General features: G+C 33.9%; 1 protein-coding gene across 1 annotated transcript in view; it reads right to left on the reverse strand.

Annotated features, from left to right (window-relative positions):
• Positions 1-22212, reverse strand: part of SPATA17 (spermatogenesis associated 17) — a 154119-nt gene that overhangs the window by 65604 nt on the left and 66303 nt on the right. Inside the window, exon 6 of the mRNA XM_012745601.3 lies at positions 19684-19807. Coding sequence (XP_012601055.1) covers positions 19684-19807 — 124 coding nt within the window. The remainder of the gene's footprint in view (positions 1-19683; positions 19808-22212) is intronic.

The raw sequence follows: 22212 nt of genomic DNA on the forward strand, positions 1-22212 counted from the left end.
GTCTTCAAGGTGTCAGTACTTTAGAAATTAATTTAATACATTTGCTAACTTATGTCAATAAAAACAGTCCAGGACTCTCTCAATCCATAAAGCAAGAAAATATCCTATTTATTTATTTTGATGCAGTATTCATTTATTTATTATTTCTTTAAGTAAATAAAACCACCATAACATACTAGCTTCTCCATTGCCATATTTCATCATTTGTAAGCCACTTATTAATAATGGTTTGTTGTCGATTTTTGAAAATATTACTATGAGTCACAAAAGACAAGAGTTAACCTTAAGGGACTATGACATATTTTCAGTTTTCACATTTTTCACAACTTGGAAGGGCTACTGCCAAGCTAGCTTTTGGGACTTCATTTTCAGCAATAATTTTCTAGAGTGACCAACACTATGGGGAAATCTGTGCTAACTGTTTAGAAAAAAAAAAAGAAAAAGCCTACAACTGAGTTATTTGCAGTACTGTCATGCTAACATTCAACTCAATAAGACCCAAGAAATCTCAGGAGAGGACTCTGCTAATAGCTTCCTACTGACCTCCTTGCATCAGGCTCGGCTGCTGACTGGTGGCCCAGTGGTGAATACTGCAAATGAGGTGTGAAAGCACTGATTTTTTTTAAAGGCTATGATTCTGACTCGTCAAAAGGAAAAAAAAAAAGCCAATGAGTTATATAATAGATATATATTTTTCTTGAATTCCCCCCTTCAGACGCTCCATCATGGGAACTTAAGCATGACCTAGAATATTAATTATGTCAGGTTGAGCAACGAGCAAATGTACCATTTGTTACCCAGTCACCCTTAGCATTACATTAATATTTTGAACCATTCCATATTTCTAACAATCTATCAGATGGCTCTTTTCTTCCCAGTTTTTACTCTTATGCTTAAGTATTGTATGGAAAAGTGTTTTAACAGTACAACTGATTTGCAAATGGATGGATATACTTGTTATATTTGGAGTATCTACTGTTTTATTCCATGAAAAATGTTTTTTTATGGCCATTTTCCACTCATACTCTGACCTTTATTTTGTAATTGCCTGGGGGAAGCTATAGTCTAATTTTTTTCTCTTCTCTTTGTTATTGAGGTTTACTTTTAAAACAAGTTTCTGTAAAAGAGGAAGAATAAGAAACAGGATTGCATGTACCTTTAATTCCAAAATCACAATTACTAATATTTCAATTCATATTCTACCACATGAGAAATAATATTTTATCATGATTTCAAAGTAACTGCTTATTGTAGGAATAAAGAACAATTAAATATATAGGGTGAGAGATTTCTGGTTTTACTTTTACTAATGACAATTACACAGTCAACAAGATTAGCTGATTGCCACAAAAAGGAATAAAATCTAAAACTGTTTTCTTGCCTCTTGATTCAAAATTTTGTGAATATCATGAGAGATACACAGCCCTTAAGGGAGACTTGTCTAAAATACGTTTGGGTTCTAAGTTCTAATCAAATATGCTTTTAAAAAAGAAGACAGTAACACATAGCCAAAAGTAGTAAAGATCTCTAATAACTAGAAAAGTAAAAGTGGGCCAGAGAACTGTGAATGAAATATTTGCTAGGGGAGGGACTGCTGAATCAACACTGACCAATGCACTTCATCATAATTATCAGGACATACTACTGCCAGGGGATTTATAAAAATCCCACTCAGCAAATAATTGCCCTGCTGTTAGGAGATAGTCAGAGTGTTAACACACTGTCACAGTCTAGCGTTTAGTAAGATATTCTACATTCAATTACTCTTGTGAAGAACTAAAAGGAAACATGGTCATTTCTCAGCTACAGCAGCTGTGCTTCTGCATGTGTTTCAGACAACAGTCATGTTAGCCCTCAGATAGAGTACCCCAGAAAGAATAAGAATTTCATGGCAATATTAGGGATTCACAAAGAATACATCTAGTTAGAACTTATCTATATAAAGCAATTTTTATTGTTTTTAAATTTCAGAATATTAAGAAGGTATAAATGCTTTGGTTACATATATTGCCTTTGTACCACCCAAGTCAGAGCTACAAGCGTGCTCATCCCCCAGGTAGCATGCACTGCAAAATTAAGTGTGAAGGTACCCTTCCCCTCCTCCCCACCTGCCTGACACCCGATGAATGTTACTTGCATAGGTGCACATAAGTGCTGATCAATTATTACAGTACCAATTTAATGGGGAGTACATGTGGTGCTTGTTTTTCCATTCTCGTGATATTTCACTTAGAAGAATGGGCTCTGGCTTCATCCAGTATAAGACAAGAGGTAGTTCACCATTGTTTTTTGTGGCTGACTAGTACTCCATGGCATACATAGACTACATTTTATTAATCCACTCACGTATTGATGGGCACTTGGGTTTTTCCATATCTTTGCAGCTGTGAATTGTGTTGCTATAAACATCTGAGTACAGATGTCTTTTTATAGAATATTTTTAAACTTTTAGTTTAAATTTTTAATAGTTTAAAATAGTTTTAAAAGTTTAAATAGTTTTAATAGTTTAAAATAGTTTTAAATTTTAAACTATTATTACTGACTATAAATACTTTTTCTCTTCTTTTACTTCAGTTAAGAAATAGAATTTTTAAATGTTTTGAGTCGGACTACAGAGTGGGGCCAATGTAGACCCCATAAAGTTGAAAAAGTAACTTGTAGCAGCCATCTGGAGCTTTTCCAGGATCTCCAACCCTAAAAAAACACCATCAAGGGGATCATTTCAGCTAATCACACCTGGTTTGTATGCTTATTCTAAGCCCACTCTTTCTGAATTCCCCAGTGGTACAAAAAAAAAAAGGGAGTATTTCAAAAATAATAACTGCATTTAGCTTGAGTTTGTTTGGAAAAGAATTCTAGAAGCCCTTAGAGGTATACAATATGATGGGTAAGTAGTTCTACTGGAAAATTCACCTTTAAAAGTTTCTTCTAACTATTGTGCTATACCTCCTTCATTCTAGAACATACTCGTTTTTCCTCATGTTATTTATTTCATATACATAAGAAAGACCAAAGATACACTTTGATTTCTTTTTCTCACATGATAAAAAAGAAATATTTCAAGTGAAATATGACCTTCGATGTGGCTAGGTTTACTATGTTAACAAAAATGTATATTTTTTTGAAATCATTTTCATATCCTCGTCAATATTATCATACATTCAAACATTCTAATGAAATGTTGATTAAAATGAAGAAGTTTGAATAAGATACTTAGAAAGGGCCTGCCTTGCTAGATACAAGATGAGTATGGAGATGAATGAAAAGGAACAGTCCCATTAAGTTGTTCTCAGTGGCAGGGGATAGTGGGATTAGGAGAATGGTCTTGTGACTGACTATCACATGGTTAGCCTTCAGTGAGTGTCTTCTAGTAACTGTTGTAGAAGAGGTATATGTCAGAGGCTGTGGTGAAGGGATATGTCCTTTAGAAAGTTCTGTGGGAAAAATATCTGAATATGCTCTAAAGATGGACAGAACTTTGCAATAAAGAACTAAGAAAGGTATCCCAGGCCAATAGAATGATAAAAATAAAGACACAATTGTGGAAAAACATAGGGCCTCTGTTCAGGGAACACGAGTTGGCCAGTTTAAGCATGAGACAAGCTTGGAAAGATTGAAGTCAATCCTAGAAGGCTAAAAAGTGTGCACTTAATTCTGCATAGAATGAGAATCTTTTGATTTTCATATCTCCTTTACAAGATAAAGTCAGGAGAAAGTCTGAAGCAGGTAATACTGGTACATGAAACTTGCAGAAGCAGCCTCCATGGAAACACAGAAAAGATAAAATTCAAAGAGAGAAATCAAGCCTCAGAACCAGACTCAGATATGACAGGAATGTTGCAATTAGTAGACTAGGAATTTAACATAACAGATGAATATGCTAAAGGCTCCAGTGAATAAAGTAGACAGCATGTAAGAACAGACAGCCATTGTAAGCAGAGAGATGGAAATACTAAGAAACAACACTGCAATGAAGAATATCTTTGATGAGCTCATTAGCATATTAGAAAAGGTTGAGGAAAGAATCTCTGAACCTGAGGATACGTCAATTGACTCTTCCCAAATGGAAAAGTACACAGAAAAAAGTCTGATAAAAAATATGGGGGAGGGGGGAAAAGGGCATTTATTGAAACCTTAAAATCTGTACCCCCATGATATGCCAAAATAAAAAAAAAAAGAAAAAAAAAGAAAACAGAATATACAAGAACTGTTGGGACACATACAAAAGGTATATATATATATGATGAAAACAACAGGCCAGGCACAGTGGCTCGTGCCTGTAATATTAGCACTTTAGAGGCCAAGGTGGGAGGATCACTTGAGGCCAGGAGTTCAAAAATAGCCTGGAAAATATAATGAGAGCTATTTTCATAATTGCCAAAACTTGGTAGTACCCAAGATGTCATTATATATTTGTTGAAACCCATAGAATGTACAACACCATGAGTGAACCCTAATGTAAACTATGGAGTTTGGCTGCTAATGATGTGTCAATGTAGGTCCACTGATGGTAACAAATTGTACCACTGTGGCACAAGACATTGATAGTGAAGGAGGCTGTGCATGGGTAGGGACAGGCAGGATACAGGAAATCTCTGTACCTTCCTATCATTTTTCCCTATAGACCTAAAACTGCTCTAAAATATAAAGTCTATTTTTAAAAAAGTAAATGGCAACACAAGCTCCTAAGACTCCTAAGCCAAAAACCTGAAACTCATCTTTGATGTTGACTGATCTTCCCCCATCCCTTGCTTCTAGCCCCCCCAACTCTCTACCTCCAAAATACATCCCAAACTCATAGCCTTCTCTTCATATCCGTGGGCACCATCCTTGCCCAACCAAACACAATATCTTTACCAAAGTGCTTCTCACTTACAGCCTCTCTCCATCTGCTCTACTTTGGACTCTTCTTACTCCCCATCTACAGGGAAGTCAGAGTAATGATGAAAAATAAAACAGTTGTTCAGTCCTTACTAAAAACCTGTTACTTGGCTTTTTCAATGCATCTAAGAAAATCTAATAAATTCTTAAGAAGGCCCATTTTTTTTCTTTTTCAACCTCATTTTAGCCACTCTTTCCATCTCTCCCTATACAGCAGCCATGTTGCCTTTTCCTTTTTTTTTTTTATTTCTTCAATACTTGCCAGTCATATCTATGACTCAAACTCACCAAAATTTTTTTTTCCATATGCTTATTTGCCTGTCCAAATCATACTCATCCCTTAAGAATCAACATTAAATATCACTTCTTTAAAAAGACTTTTCATGACCCACATACATCCTAAATTAGACTATCCTATTATATTTTTTCTCTCATAGTACTCTTTTCATTTTCTTCCTGGAACTCACAACTTTTCATTACAGATGTATGTGAGTAATTGTTTTTCAATGTCTTATCTCCTCAAGTAGAGTTTAAGTTATAACAGGGCAAAAAAAACTGCATCCATTTTTTGTGACTTCTACACAAGTTAAGTTGGTGGTTCTCAACTCTGGTTGCACATTAGAGTCAGTTGAGGAACTTGAAAAATACTGATGTCCAAGCTCTTCCCTAGACTAACTCAATCCAAATCTTTGAAGCATGTGTCTGGGCATTTCTCTAGTTTAGTTTTGTTTTTAAAGCTGATATTCAGCCAGAGTTGAGAACCCTGACTACTGTCTGTCTCAGTATCTGGCTTAGGCTAGACAATCCCTGATGGCCTGAATAATTGATATAAGGCCAGAGGTCTGTAGTGGAGGTGAAGACTTCTTAGTCAGAGGCAAGGGAAAAAAGCAATGAAAATAAAAGAATGAGATGGATGGGGAACATTCCATAAGACAGAATCAAAACGTGTTGACACTGGATTGATGAAGAGGAATATAGGAGAATGTGGAGTTACAGAGAAGCTTGGATTTAAAACTGAGGCAGAAAAAACAGAAAGAGGAACAGTTAGGTAGGACTATTAGTATTAGTTTTGGAGTTGTCAGGATTGAGCTTCCCACAAAACATTCAGATCGAGAGGTTCAGTGTAAGAGTAGGTCTAGAACTTAGGAAAGAGGTCACAGCTAGCAATTGGAATGCTTTCTGAATAAAAATAGCTGAAGATATGAAGATGGTGTTATAAGGGAAAGAGTATACAATCCCACAAGAAGGGCCAAGGGAAAAGTCTGAGGAGTGTGTACATTTAAGGAGTAAGCGGGATAAGAGAAGCCCATGAAGGGCACTCAAAAGAGCAAACAGCGAGTGAGGAGAAGCAGGACACAAGGGAGGAGGCAGTTTCAGGACTGAGGTCAGTGGTGTCAGTAGCTATGGAGAGGTGGAACAGCATGAGGATGGAGAATGCACGCCTGGAATGGTAATTAGAAGGTGACAGGTGACCTCTGCTCAAGCAGATTCTGTTCTTGTGGCAGAAGTCACACTGCAATTCATTGACTGTTGGACAGTCAACGAAATAAGAAGTGGAGGATGGCTTTCTCTCTAACCACAGTGCATTTAAAAGACTTTGTGAGAAAAAAAATCCATTTAAAGGACTTTCTGGGAAATCTTCCTCACTATACAATCCTCTCTTTACCTGTAAATGTCAGCTCACTATTTTACTGATCACTGTAAGAATTAGACTGAAGTTGCTTGTTTTCTTCCCTGGTCAATTTCCATAGGACATCCTTTCTCTAAACCCTAGCAATGTCCCACTCTTGCCCCTCCCCCACCCCCACTACCAACATGGCTTCACTCCTCCTCTAACTATCTGCAGCCTCTCAAGATTTGTCTCTGACTTCTGCTTTTCCATTTGAATCATAACCTTGATAATTTTGTAAACAATTAGAAAATACTGGTAAGTTTGATGTGGGTATATGCGTATACTGGGAATAAACTATTTCCTGGAATTAGCATGCCTGGTGTTTGAAAAGTATCATGAAGGATATAAATAATTAACATGATGAGTATAACAAAATTATATTATCTTAATGTGTCCTAGTTTATTTAATGGGATACTAGAATAGAATATATGGATATTTTTGTATACCTGTTTTAATTTAAGAGTAAATGGAAAAAATATTGAATAAACTTAAGAGAAAAAACTATAAAATTCAACTCATTAAGGGGACTAGTAAACTAATTAGGAATGCTTCACATCATATAAACACCTTGAAAATGTAACTTTTCTCTAAACTAAGAAAGATTATATGATTTTGGCAAGAGTTTCTTTTCAGCATAATAATAGCTATTGAGACGTGCAACTTATTTCTTTTTATGGCCAAGAGACATTCACTTATTAAGATTTAAAGACACATTCTTTTCCTTTTTTCGCTTCTCTATACCTTCATTGTCTCATCTTTTATTTTGATGTCTCTTGTGATACTGTGTAAATGCTATAACTCATTGTTGAGTGAAATACTTCCAACTGTCACAAGATGCAATAGATAGAAACAGCAATTGACAAGATTATTAGTTTTACAGAAAACCTGCCTGCCACTTTACACTAAAATACTTAAAGTCATATCACACCAAAATGAAATCAATTTTATATATTTTAAAGATAAAGATTACAATTCCTTTATGGTTATGTTTCTTTTGTGATTATAATAAAACAATGAGCAAAATTTCTATATCTTTTAAAATATTTACCAGCTTCATAATGCATAAAATTCAAAGTTCATAGATGATTCCTTGTGTTGGACTATCCCTTAATTTAATCTCAAAAGTTAAGACATACTCATGATCTTAAGTGGTGATTAATTGACCTTAATGACCAAATTAGTCACATTAGTCAATGTTTGCCTATCTTAACCATTGACTCAGTTAAGAGTCCATTCTAAGAAAACGTTTGGAAGTACAATCTCTCTCCCTATGTCTCTACATTTAATATGAAGAGTACAATGTGTTTGATTACAAAGTGCATAGGATGGGGACCGTGACAAAGAAAAAGACTGAATGAAAAAGAAGAGGAGAAAGAAGGAAATGGATTAGACCAAAGCCTGAAATTTTAAAATTTGGTCACCAGATTATCAGTGAAAGATTTCTAAAGTTTTTCAATCCAAAAGAGTGAATTAAATCTCATGAACAGTGGGAGAGCAGGGTTTTATTATTCTGATTTCATTAAAGAGCTAGGATGAATAAAAATCTGACAAACTCCACCTCTTTATTAATGATTAGTTATAACAACATCTAATTCATAAATGGTCTCAATCTAAAATATTTCTGAGGTGTCCCGAAAATAGAAAAATAGCCATGATACTAAAACAAATAAATTTTTAAATCTACAAAACTATTATAGCTCCAATTCTTTCATCATATCTAGGCAGAGAAATGGCCAAACTTCTTCGTATTTCTAAGTTTTAGATTTCACTGTACTATAAATTTAATTAGTGATAACAAAAGGAACCACCAAAAGCTTAGTTTTTACTAACCAATGAAGAAAATGACAGAATTGATTGTAATTAACTTACCAAGAACATTAATTTTATATGAAACCAATAGAAACAAACAAATAATAGTTAACCTCAATTACCTTGTATAAAATATTTGTATACAATGCAATTTAAAATATGGTATGCTGGGTAAGTGGAGAACATTTTACATTGAGGGAGGAAATGGAAACTACATTTGTTATATATTTGTACCAATTCTCTTCTTACTCTTATATTTTCTATTAAAATTGCATTTGAAATTTTATATATGTTTGTATTTATATGTATATATATATACATATATACATGTACATATATAATTGTGTATATACATACAGACATATACATATATTATATATATATACACATATACATATAAAGAAAATATATAGGTTATTTTTTTATTTTTATACTTTTATATAATATAAATTTTCTTTTTCTTGTTTTTTTTATTCACAGTAATCTCATTTCTTAATAGGTTATGTTTAATACCTAATAAGAGCTATCTCTATCTCATAGCCTAATATGTTTTAAAAAATCACTGAATCCACTGAATGTAAACAAATTGACCCTGAATTTGATCCTCAAAATTTTTTTTCACTAAAAAAATAAGAGAGAGAACTAAAGAAAATCAGGTACTTCAATATTAAAGATAGGACTAAAATAATAAAGTTCATTAAAATGTCTGAATGCTAGATTTGAAATCTGATATGCAGATAATTATTCACAGCACAGTGAAACAAATGTTAAAATTATTTGAGCAAGTTAACAAGAGCATCAAGGTTTCCACACAGTACACAAATGTAGGAATCTACCCAGAGGTAAAATAACAGGGAAACGAATGAAGCTTAAGCCTTGGGGCCCCTCATTCTCATCAGCATCTTTCAAGGCACAGGATAGGATGCTGGGGATATGCTCACATGGTCATGTTTTTTTTTTTTTTAAGATTTGCAAAAGTAAGATGTCAGTTAATGCAATTGTCCCTTTATATCCTGTCTTATCCTCTTTCACACCTCCCCTTGGGTTGGGTGGCACAAGAGTGGCTGTTGACATATTGAGGTCAAGCTAGGAAGGAGATGAGATGGGTTTAATGAGATATATTTATTTGGGTTCTCTGTCACTCCCAAGTCTACTTAAAGTTTGTTAGCAATCCCAACATAGGAATAACTCCCAGGAATATTCCTACCACCCTCTGTGCAGACTTAAGCAGCCCCACCGACAAAGGTGCAGGGCCAGAGACTGTATTGCAATAAGAACATCCTAAAGTAAAGTGTCTAGCCCTGGAAGTATGTGGGCAGTGGAGGAAAAGTGAGGTTTAAAATATACAGAGCCTGAAGCTAATCTGTGAAAACTTATTCCACTATTCAGATATGTAAATTATAAATGGGGAATTTGATTCTCATAATTTCCTCCACAAAACAGAAGATTCTCCTTTCAAACATATACTCCATATAATAAATCATATCAAATTTTTTATGGGAATGAAAATTTAAATCAATGTTGGAAAAAAGAATGAATAATCTTTTTTGTTTTACTCCAAAAAGTTAAACAATATTATGGTCAAAAAAAAGAAAGAAACAATCAAAGAGTATGAAGTCAAAATACAGAGAACAAGTATGTTAGAGCTGTATCAGGCAGCTAATAAAAGTAGCATGTTATATTTTTATATATTAAGTTGTTGGGTATGGTCATTGTTATAATTTGAAATGTGTTTGAAATTATTTCTTTTCTCATTATAAGAAATATTTACCTTTTTGTATTTGAAACTTTGTATACTTTCTTCTTAAAGGTGGATCCCAAAGTTTTATAAGTTCAGGCCTATGATATATGAATCTTCCCCCAGTCACACATAAAGGGGGGGTTTACAGTGTGTTTTTGCTAAAGAACCTATTTTAAAAGGACTTTTAAAATGTCGCCCATTGAAAAGGAAAATATATACAAGGAAAGTCACTAAGGCACTTTTATATCTAAGTGGATCTCTTGTAATTAATGTGGTTTTTATTCTTGCTTCTCTCCACATTTTTGCCTCTGTTTCCTGGACGTGTGGTAGTTAAAAGATGGCTAGGGGAGAAAGGAGAAAGGGGCCTGATTTGGGAATGCAACAAGATTCTTTTTTAACTACTTTGCTTTGTCTTCTCAAAGAGAACTGACAATGGATAATAATTCCATCCTTTCATGTATTACAGGATAATAAAAACTATAATGTTAAAGAGGGAGGGAATAAAATGTAAAAGTTAATAGCTAATTCATTCTCCCATGCAAGTTCAGTCCTTGGCCTTTCTGAACAGAGACTGCCAATAGCAACAAATTACTACGTGATGATTTTGTGATTTGGGCTGTTCTCTTGAGACTAAGAACGAATGACCAAAGTTGAAGACCTGCCTCTTAAACTATGGATCCAAAGATTCATAGGTCAGATCTTTATTCACTACATCATTTTCCTGAAAGAATAAACGTACCAAGTGAAGGAAAAAAAGAATACCAAACAACATTTTCATGACTAAAAAGATAATTTCTGCTTGACGGATTATTTGGAGATAGAGATAATAAGTTACTTTGAACTATTCACAGGAAGGCACTACAGATACCTAAATTATGTTCTGGCTTCCTTCGCCCTTTTATACATCTGCCCTAGTTAGCACTATCTTCCTAGATGAACTCATTCAGAATTAATGTTTTTATAAGCCTGAACCCATTTCAGAGAAAGGAAAATAAGAGAGTTCAATGAATTGAGGGCAACTCAAGAAGCAGTGCAAATCCTTTCAAGCACAACTGGATGGATAGTCATAAACCTAGGATGAAGTTCCTCCCAATTAGGGCTTCTGTAGGTGAATCAGATGGAGGCCACTGACTCAGATTTTCACTGTGGCTGAGTTGCGCGGAGGCTGCCCCAACATCATAGAGAGTATTCATGCTAGTTGTGTAACCTTGACCAAGTTGCATTACCTTCCAGATCTGGTTTCTTCAACTGTTAAAAGAGAAAGCAGAAAGGATCATCCTAAAGATCCCACGCTGCTCTAGCACATTCCAATAAGAGGCCCTCTGTCAGTGTGAATTCCTATTGTTAAATTTTCATATAAACTGTTGAGAAGTTAGGAAAAGCAATATAAGATCGTTCATGTAAAATTTATGAATCTATCTCCCCAAACCCTATATCCATAATTCTGTCTTACTGCAGACTTTTTCAACTCCTGAAGAAGTTTGCCATACCTAAGTGTCAAGTAACGTAAGAATTAAGAATTGTGTTTTTTTTGAGACAGAGTCTCACTGTGTTGCCTGGGCTAGAGTGCCGTGGCGTCAGCCTCGCTCACAGCAACCTCAAACTCCTGGGCTCAAGTGATCCTCCTGCCTCAGCCTCCCAATAGCTGGGACTACAAGCATGCGCCACCATGCCCGGATAATTTTTTCTATATATATATTTTTAGTTGGCCAATTCATTTCTTTCTATTTTTTCAGTAGAGACAGGGTCTCGCTCATGCTGGTTTCGAACTCCTGACCTTGAGCGATCCTCCCACCTTGGCCTCCCAGAGTGCTAGGATTACAGGCATGAGTCACTGCACCTGGCCAAGAATTGGTTTTTAAGAAGGCTGTGTGATGTATGAAAGAAATAAGAGGTATCTAGAGTGATACAGTCAATATTGATATTAAATATCAATAGTAATGACTCTAAGCAAAATGACGATTTGATAAGTTTCTCCTGTATGTCCTCCTAATTTTCTTTTTAATGCCATAAATTCTACTTTTCTCTCTAGATATAACTTGGATTCATTATGCCCTTTAGCATCCCTGGATCCCATCCTTACTAACCTCATGTCCATTTGGGTCTTCATACTCTACGTAATGCCTCAGGTCTCTGGATGTACTTTTCTCCCCTCCTATTATTATAAGATGTTCATATTCTACCAATTTTCATGACCAGGCATGATGGCTCACGCCTGTAATCCAACACTTTGGGAGACAGAGGTGGGAGCATCACTTGAGACCAGAAGTTTTAGATCAGCCTGGGCAACATAGCAAGACCCTATCTCTACAAAAAAATAAAAAATTAGCTGTGCCTAGTGGCAAGCACCTATAGTCCCAGCTACTCACGAGGATGAGGCAGGAGGATTGCTCGAGTCCAGGAGTTGGAGGCTGCAGTAAGCTATGATGGTGCCCCTGCATTCCAGCTTAGGTGACAAAGTGAATCAATCTCTCTCTCTCTGTCTCTCTCTCTCCCTCTCTCTCTCTCTCTCCATATATAAAAATACATAAACAAATTTTCACCAAGCTATGCTAATAAGGATGGCTTAAAAGCTAATATGCCTTCTTCTTAAAAGTATTTTAATTTAATAGGAGAAAGGCATGCATTTTTAATGGTAAAGTCATGGCAAAATTCAAAGTACTAGTGGAAAGTATGTGAGATGTTGCTCCTTTTTGGTGAGGGGTAGAAGAGAGGCTTCTGAATTTCAGAATATGAAAAGCTAATTCACATATATGTGAAGAGAACCTTATGACAAATTTTTTCCAGTAAGTAAAGTCAGACTGTATCAAAATGCTCACATTGAGGAGCACAGGGAGATACGGCTGCATAGGCAGAGCAGAGTCAGATTACAGAGAGTTTTGAATGCTCATGCTGAAAAATATGGATTGTATTATATAGACGAAAGGGAATATTATAAACTATAAAGATAAATGAAATAAAAAATGCTATTTTAGAAAGCTTTATCTGATGGTGGCAAATGTACTGGGTTAAAGGGCAAAAGACTCAACAAAAACATCATTTTAGAGACAGGGTTCATGGAACAAATATGAAGGGAATGATTTGAAAGACACTTGAAATGATGGATTGGAAGATGTTAGTGACGCATGAAGAAGAGTCAACTATTTCAAAAACTTAGATAACTGGGAATAGTTTAGAAGCATTGATCTCTTAAGACAAAGACTGATTTGGAAATTAGAGAAAAAAGAACACAAAGATAAAAAATCCTGAAAACTGAAGCGAGGAACCATGTGAATGCTCCAAATCAGCTTGCATCAAACCATGAAGATTATAAATGTTATAATCAGTACAGTGGAGCTAAAGGAACTATCAACAGCCATAAGGAGCAAGGCATACAGCCTTTTGCATATATATCATGGGAATACAAAAGATAAAAAGTCCAACCAAGAAACTGGGAAGGAAAAAAATTAACGTTTTTGAAATCAAAGAATTAGTTTTGAGATAAGGGTCAAGATGTCTAAATATGTGCTCCAGGGGGTCATTACTGGTACATTTAAACATTGCTCTTGAACTTCCCTACCAATGCTGGGGTATACCACTGCTTAAGGAAAATGCTTTATGAGAAGCCTCACCAAAGATACTTTCCAAATACACCACATATATAAAGACCCAAAACGCGTAGATACACACACATACACACACTGGTAGATATACACCAAAAAGCTGCCATTCTTCTAGGACTTCGTCATCTCAAAATAAGTAAATAATCACATACTGAGTATTTAATATAAATAAGACAAAATCCCTCCACTTAGGATATGGGGAAGATAGCGTTGAAAGCAATACATGATTTGGAAGAATTAAACATGTCTTAATTTAAATATTTTTTACGTTATAAGATTTGTCTTATAAATATGTTTTCCATATCAACAGATTATCAATTAATTATGGGTATATCAAGTTTAAGTTTTAAAAATAGGGTATATTCCTTCTTTATACAAATGTGATTTGATATAATTTTGAAAAAAAAGTAGCTGACACCATTTTGTTTCTGTCAAAAAGTAAAGTAATTGAAAATAAAGTTTTATCAATATTAATTACAGTATAGGTCTTTTTAAAAAATCATAAATAACTGAAAATAGTTACTTCAATGTTCATATGAAAATAATCATTACCCACTAAAAGAAAAATATCAAAAACTATTATATAAATGACATGAAAATTATTTCCATTATATATGTGCAACAATTTTAACTATATTAAATTTTTCTATTTTAGTTTAATTTGAATATATATAAACTATTAAGTGCCATAATCAAAATAAAATATACATAATTACATTGAGTTACATGTATATTTTGTACTTATTTATTCTTCTTATTATCATATTAAAATGAAAAATAGTAACATTTTCACTAACAAGGTAATTATTACTGTGTATAATTTTTTATAATAACCAATATTTCCAAACATTAGATTTTTATAACTCGGATATTGAATCTTACATTTGTATCTGTAACTTTTCTGATCTCCAGGAAGACCCTTAAAAATTCTGGCAACATTTTAGAGGCAGTATCTTTTCAGGAATCCAACAATAGGCCTTTGCATATAACTACCAGTAGGTGGAGCAGAGAACATAATTTATTACCCAAGAACAAGGGCAGGGGAATGAAAGTCAGTTTATTGGGAATAAAACAAATCTGCAAATGAGATTTTCTTCAAAGGAAATATGTCCTATCTGTGTTAGATTTAGTTTGACTGGTTACTGAATCAAAATAAATAACTTTATTAAATAATCTTCTCAGAAAGATACATTTACAAATGGAAGCAATGTTTGCATTTTGCTTTATTCAAATCAACCAAAATCAGCTTTCCTTTCATAAAACTTTTACAGGGACAAAGATTTTTTGATGTGTTCATTTAATAAAGGTGCTAAACTCAATCCTGTTTTACAGGTGATGGGGTGCATATCAAATAGTATTTTCTGGGAAATATAATTGACTAATCCTATTATGTCTGTAGCAACAAATTAACCTTATTACTACTAGTAAATGGTGATTGATTATTTATGCAAATAAATTACCATGTTCAGCTTTCTGATTGAAATAAACATATACAAAAGGTGCTTTAATATGACTTGAACTTTTTAATTAATAAAACCCTGAGGGGTCTATTAATTCACTCATTGCAATATTAGTTATTTACTTGTGTAATTCCTATTAGCACTAATATATTTGCTTGAATAAAGATGAGATAATTAATACCATTAAAAATTAGTAATTGCTTTTGGAACTATTTTAAGATTTACACAAAAAATAGGCTTAAAATTGACTTTAAAATTTGCTATCAATCTATGAATACATCAGTATATCAGCATAATCATCCTAAAATTGTTAATCCATTAAAAAACACATGATTTCATTTATTAGATATACATCTGAATTCACAAACACAATTTTGGCTTACAAAATTCTTCACCTTTTTGAAGTATTATTTGTCTGAATTAATGTTTTATTTCTATTCATCTAAGTTAAACTATTAGAACTATGAAAATTTAATGTCAAAATTACTAGTCCATAAACTATATTAATAATATCATTCCTAAATTATTAAAATTACCAATAAAATAGTGTTTATCTCTCTGGTAAAACTGCTATTAGATTTATTCCTTTTAAGCAGCTCAATAAAACTTTTCTTATCCTAATATACTTCTTATAAAAATTATTTACAATTGAACATTTATTTGATAAATTTTCAAAGATCTGTAAAAATTGAAAGATAAAACTGCTACAAATCTTTTAAAATGAATACTCAATTCTTATTTGTCTTTTATTTTGCAATTAAATGTCTATTTAATATAATTTGAAATCAAAACTCTAAAAACAAGCAATGAAATTAATGTGCAAACAACTAACTAATGAATATTTTTAAATCTGCAGCTTACTCTTAGCACTCTAGGAGGCCGAGGCAGGAGGATTGCTTGAGCTCAGGAGTTCGAGACCAGCCTGAGCAAGAGCGAGACTCTGTCTCTACCATAAATAGAAAGAAATTAGCCAAACAATTAAAAATAGAAAAAAATTAGCTGGGCATGGTGGCGCATGCCTATAGTCCCAGCTACCCGGAAGGCTGAGGCAGATGGATCGCTGGAGTCCAGGAGTTTGAGGTTGCTTTGTGCTAGGCTGACACCAGGGCACTCTAGCCTAGGCAACAGAGTGAGACTCTGTCTCAAAAAAAAAAAAAAAAAAAAAAAAAAAATCTGCAGCTTAATTTATCCCCAATAGCCAAGTCATGCTGAGAAAATCACTACCAATATACAGAGTGAAGTGTCTTTCAGTACTAGTGTTTTCCTTAGGTTACGGAAAGTTTTTTAAGATTTTGATTAAAATAAAATAAAATAGCAAATTGTATCAATAAAATCATAAGTATAAATAGTTGTCAATTTCAGTCAGCCCCCTATATAAAAGCTGTAATGAAAAATAGGCAATTTCCTTCTACTAAAACAAACAGTTTGACATTAGACTGAAATTAAGTAGTGCCCTCCTTGTAGTTAAGGAGCATATAGTATATTTTTATATATACTAAAGTACTAGCATAGTACCAATACATGGTAGGTGCCCAAAAATATTATTGGGAGTTATTAACTCCCCATAAATTCATCCCAAATAAGATAAATATTAAGTGAATATTTATATTCACTCTACTTATTAAACCTTAGTGTTGCATGCATATTTTTGTTTAGATATAGATAGTTTACAATTGTGACTTCTAACATCAGTTTTAAAATTCAAATTTTTTCATGTAATGATGCAAAATACTGATTTAATGCTAAGTAAAGCAAATCTAGTGGAATATAAGGAATAAAACATGAGAACTTTCCAGTACCATCCTGTCAGTATAACTAATCCCTTGAACAAAATGAACAGATAAGAAAGACCAAGATGATACCGCTATTCTATTTTATCACCAAAAAAAAGAGAGTTTGCCTTGGGAATAAAAGTATCTCCCTAGGTTCAAAGGGTTGTCTTTTCATCTCTAGTTACCTGTGATCAAATATTAAGATCTCTATGACAAAGTATACCAACTTGCCAGATCCAAATTAAAATCCCTGATATTTTCATAATATTCCTCTCCCAGGGAGGTGATTTGAGAACATCATTTCACCTTTAATGTCCTCGGGTCTGTGAAGCCAGGTGTAAAATGGGGGTGGAGCACAAGTATAAAGATCTCCAAGATAATTTTCATTAATAACTTAAGGAAAGCAAAGAAGGGCAATGAGAAAATGAATGCTTCCAATTGGCAGGACAAAAAGAAGTAAAAGAAAGTATAAAACCTTATTTATCCTTGACAGGTTAAATTCTAATGATTGTTATCATTTCCTGTATGCCCTTCTAAGGGCCTGGCATTATTTTAAATATTTTACATTTAACACTCATAACGTTCTTTCAAGGTGGGCTTCATTTATCCCCCATGTGCAGAGGGAAACAAAGGTCCAGAAAACTCCAGTTAATCTCCTAACATCTTACCCTAAGTGGGGCAGCTGGGATGCCAACTGAGCTCTGTCTGATGACAATGCCCAGGCTCTTTCAATTGTACCATAGTACCTCAAAAATAATCATTGTATCAGATGCCAGGAAGTTTTGGAGACTGGGGATCACTAAAGTAAAGGTTACATACATTGATATTATCAGCAGCCTGCAAAGTATGAAAGAAGGAGAAAAATGGAATAGAGCATTGACAGCCCATGTTTATTAACACAAACATACCTAAAACATAATGGTAATATTTGAAAATCCATTAAGGTCCAAGAGTCAAGTCTCCTGTGGTCAGGTGTGTGATATTATTTTTCAGACCAGGTGATTAATTTTAAAATTGAAATGAAATCAAAATAGTTAAAGAAATAATGTGTGTAAAGTCTCGATTATACTGTCTGACACATGGTAAAGCACTCCATGGATATTTTTCATTAAATTATTTTTATTAGTAAAACAAATAAGTCTTTATGGACTTTCTAAATCACTCCACTGCATATTCAACACCTAAATAACCTTGGATAAAGCCTAATTAATAAATGTTTCAGTTAAATCTAATTTCACCATTTTTAAAATTGCTTTCCATATTACACTATCCAACATAAGAACAAATAGCACAATTAGAACTCAAATTAAGAAAGATTTAAAATATAAAGAGGTTTCAGAGTTATCAGAATTAATAATTGTATCCTAAGAAATTCAGAATTATCAGATTTAAATAATTAAGACTATTAATAACATCTTTAGTTCAATCAAAATTAAAATTACCAATAACTAAAGTTGAAAAAAAACATTTCACTAAAAGAAATTCTTGATTTGGAATTCTATACAGAAAAATATAGCACATCAATCTTACTACAAAAATTTTCACACCGTTATGGATTTTATAATAAAATAGTAACATTTTGACTTTTTAATTTTAAACATTATCTTTACATTATTGTCTTAGTATTTAGAGTCTAAAGACTTTGGTTTGAGTGTCAAGATCAATTTCTACTAGCTTTGTGTCTGTAAAATCAGTATATAATAGCTCTGAGTTTGTTTCCTTACCTGGTAAATAAAGATAACCCAATTGTACAAATCCAAGTAAATATAAAGACAGTCATTATCAGAAAGTATTGGTTTTTAGGCTAGAGGTGCAGGAGGATCTATGTTCCAAATGGACAATGGACATGGCCAGCCCAGGACTTAAAGTGTTTTTGAACTTGGATGTCCCTAAGGGTGACCTTCAATCTTGGGCCTCACCATCCACCTCTGGGGCTTGACTTGCCCATGCCTGGAGGCATCTGAATATGTCATATTTTGCCCTGAACTTTGACAATGGACTTGAAGGTCTCTGAGAAAAAAATTAAAAAAACCCAGAAACTGCTAGTTTCTTGAGTGGAGCTCAAGTAACAAAATACATCTCAACCCCCAAATTCGTGATTTTTTTTTTAAGCCACACTTCTTTTCGAGCTGCTTACTCTACACGCAACGTACCCTTTCTTAGTAACCATGCCAAAACCTGAGGTGCTGTTTTAGCAAGCATCTGAAAATAAATTTTTACGCACTGCAAATTCCACATCCATATTTCTACATGAAGATGTAATCGCTGAAGCCATCTCGTTAGAAAAAGCTTTACCTGAAAACATCCATCGAAATGCAGAAAGGGGGGGGGGAAAGAAGGGTTTGGATCTCAACATCAGCTCAGTTAAAAGAGAAAACACGAAAGCCACCTCAGCTCAGTAACTTGCCAGCTCTCGATCAGTTCACAACACAACGAAAAGCCACTCAGAATGAGTTCCGAGAGCGAGGTGACGCCCTTTGCGTCGTGTCGTGCTGTCGCCGTGGCCGACCACTCTGCCGACTGGGGCCTTCCCGCCAGCGTCGCAGCGGCTGTCGCCAGGAAGCTGCCGTCACGGCCCAGTCACCGTGCCCGCGTGCACCTGCGCGGACGCACGGAATTGAACTCGAAGGAGTGCCTTTGCGATATCTTTTCAACAAGTCATGTCCCATCCAGCCTGCTAGTTTGTCTCTGTCAGGCTGCAGGCCCAAGTGGCTCGGAGGAGCTGTCAGGGACAGGTAGACCAACCTGGTTTGTGCTGAGCAGGTAATGCGTCTTTCGTGCTTGGTGATTTTTTTTCCTCTCTTCCCTTTCGAGGTTAGCCTTCTTCTCTTCTCTTTCTTTCATCTCTGCAAACTCCTCCAGTGCCTCCCTGCGTCAAAACCGTCCACGGTTATTTATGATACCGCTCGCTAGCATTTTAATCCATTCACTGATGATAATCAAGTCAGTTTTTGGAGGGGCAACCATCCTCCACATCCATCAAAATCAGTGGTGTAATCTATCTTAACCTGCATTTTCTTCTACGTGAATCTTAGCAATCTTTAAGAAAGCATTTAAGTGATGTTTCAGTGAAGAAGTTTTTAAACTCCAGTGCCTGTATGTTAGAATTACTTCAAAGCTAAGGATATACTCATATAAAACGCGAAGTAAGTGACTTATTACATTATCACTTTCTTTGCTTGAAAGAAGATGAGCTATTTTGGACATACTTTCATAGCAGTATAAAAGCATCCCAACTACTGATTTCCTTTAATTTTGGTTTTGTATTTATAAAATCTCTAATCATTTATTTTGTGTAATAATTAACAGGATAATTTTTAAAGTGTGGCAGGTTTTTACACGAGCTTAATTTATTTTAGGTTTACTTCAGTTAACAGTTCAAATACTATCAGTAAGATTACATATATTATCCTGCACTGGAAAGGTTCATATTTTGTGCAATTATATAGATAATGAGAATAAATGTTAAATTAGGTGCATAAGTTCAGTATTAATATTTTCTAAATAAATTCCATTAAAATAATGAAACTTTTCATCACTTAAGTGTCTATATCTAAGAAATTTAAATGAAAATAAGCTTTTAAATATCCTATGTGAGAATACCTGCTGAACAGAATGAGATGTCATCAAATATGGAAAAACAACTAAATCCTTTATCTTCTTAGAAAAAATTTAACTATCCATGTTAACATAATGTTTTGAAGTTGTACCATAATTTTCTTTTAAAAGCATATATGCAACTAACATCTAGTTCTGTAAGTAAAATTTTAAGTAACTCATCTGAGCATTTTCCTCAAAGATATCAGAGAAAAATCGAGGAAAAAAATTCCAAAAATAAAAAAGATTTTATTAAAAAATTTAAAAAATGTCTAGAAATATTTGTGTTGCAATTTTCTGTTAAAGGCTACTAATACAATACTTCATGCAAGGTTACTTATGAAACACACTGACGTTTAAAAATCACCAAGCAATGCTACTGCAGCAGAGCAATTTTTTTCAACATAAGATTAAATTGCAAAATAAATGAATTACTTGGAGTGGCATGGCCCCCATTTTGCCACCCTTCTCTTGAAAATTGCTTATTAATATGAAAAAAGGAGTCAGAAAATAGCCTGTTTTACTTTATGCATACTATTTTGGGGGCTTCTGCACCCACAGAGCTGGGCTAGCTGCACATTTAGATTGTGTTGGCAAGCTGGTACAATGACCTTTCTGACCTGCATCTCAAGGCTATTATTAATCGCTAAGTAACCTGGTAAAGCCAAACAAATTTGTTTCCATTGAAAGGATCTCTATCTGTGTCTGAGAATTTGTTCTGTACCAAACAAACCTCATTAACTGTGTCCATTTTTGACAAAGAACCAGGAGTTAGAGGGATTGGTGACCTTTCTTTGTCCTTAAGGTACAAATTTCAAGGCAGTTATATATGAATAAATGAGAATTTTTACCAGAAAAAATAACAATCACATGTTACATAAAACAGTGAATACATTATTAATTTTAATCTTTACTTTTGATATTATGGAAAAAATAAATAATTCTTCTTATAAACCTCTAAGATAATTTAAAATAACCAGAGAACTGCTACTGTAATCACTGAGAAATGCATGTATCTAATTTTATATTACTATAAAGATAAGTATAGTAATTTTCTAAGCAATCATAAAAATAAAAAATACATCCGTAAGGAAGTTTGTGCTTTATAAATGATTTAATGTATATGAAGAGCTCTTACTTGAGAAGAAAGGCCTAATATAATTGAAAATATATATGAATGGATAAAGTACAAAGAAGTACATAGAACTTGGATACAAAAGAAAAAGTGTAAGTTATTTGAAGTAGTAAAAACAGTTCATGTTCAGTATTTGGAAATGTAAAATAAAAACAGTGTGTATTTAGGGGGCATGGTAAGGATAGCTAAAGCTGGGAGATATGGAAAGGAATGTTAGTTCCCAATATATAAAGAAAACACACAGGAAACACTAGAAAAACTGTCTGGAAAACACTAGAAACACTAGAAAAATCTCAAAACACAAAAGTAGTTAATTTAATAAGTTCATACAATTATTGAAAAAAATCAAGCCTTAGGTCCCTAATTGATTTATTATAATACTTGAGAGTGTATGGATATATTGAGCATGACAGTTATATTTATGTCAAATATTCCTTGTTAAATGATGAAGTAGGAAGAGCTAAATAAATTATTTACCCTTGATATATAAGATTTTATCACATCAGTAGGGATGATATGGCTCAGTATGAAGGATGCAATAA

Source organism: Microcebus murinus, chromosome 23, assembly GCF_040939455.1.
Source record: "Microcebus murinus isolate Inina chromosome 23, M.murinus_Inina_mat1.0, whole genome shotgun sequence".
NCBI classification, from domain to species: Eukaryota; Metazoa; Chordata; class Mammalia; order Primates; family Cheirogaleidae; genus Microcebus; species Microcebus murinus.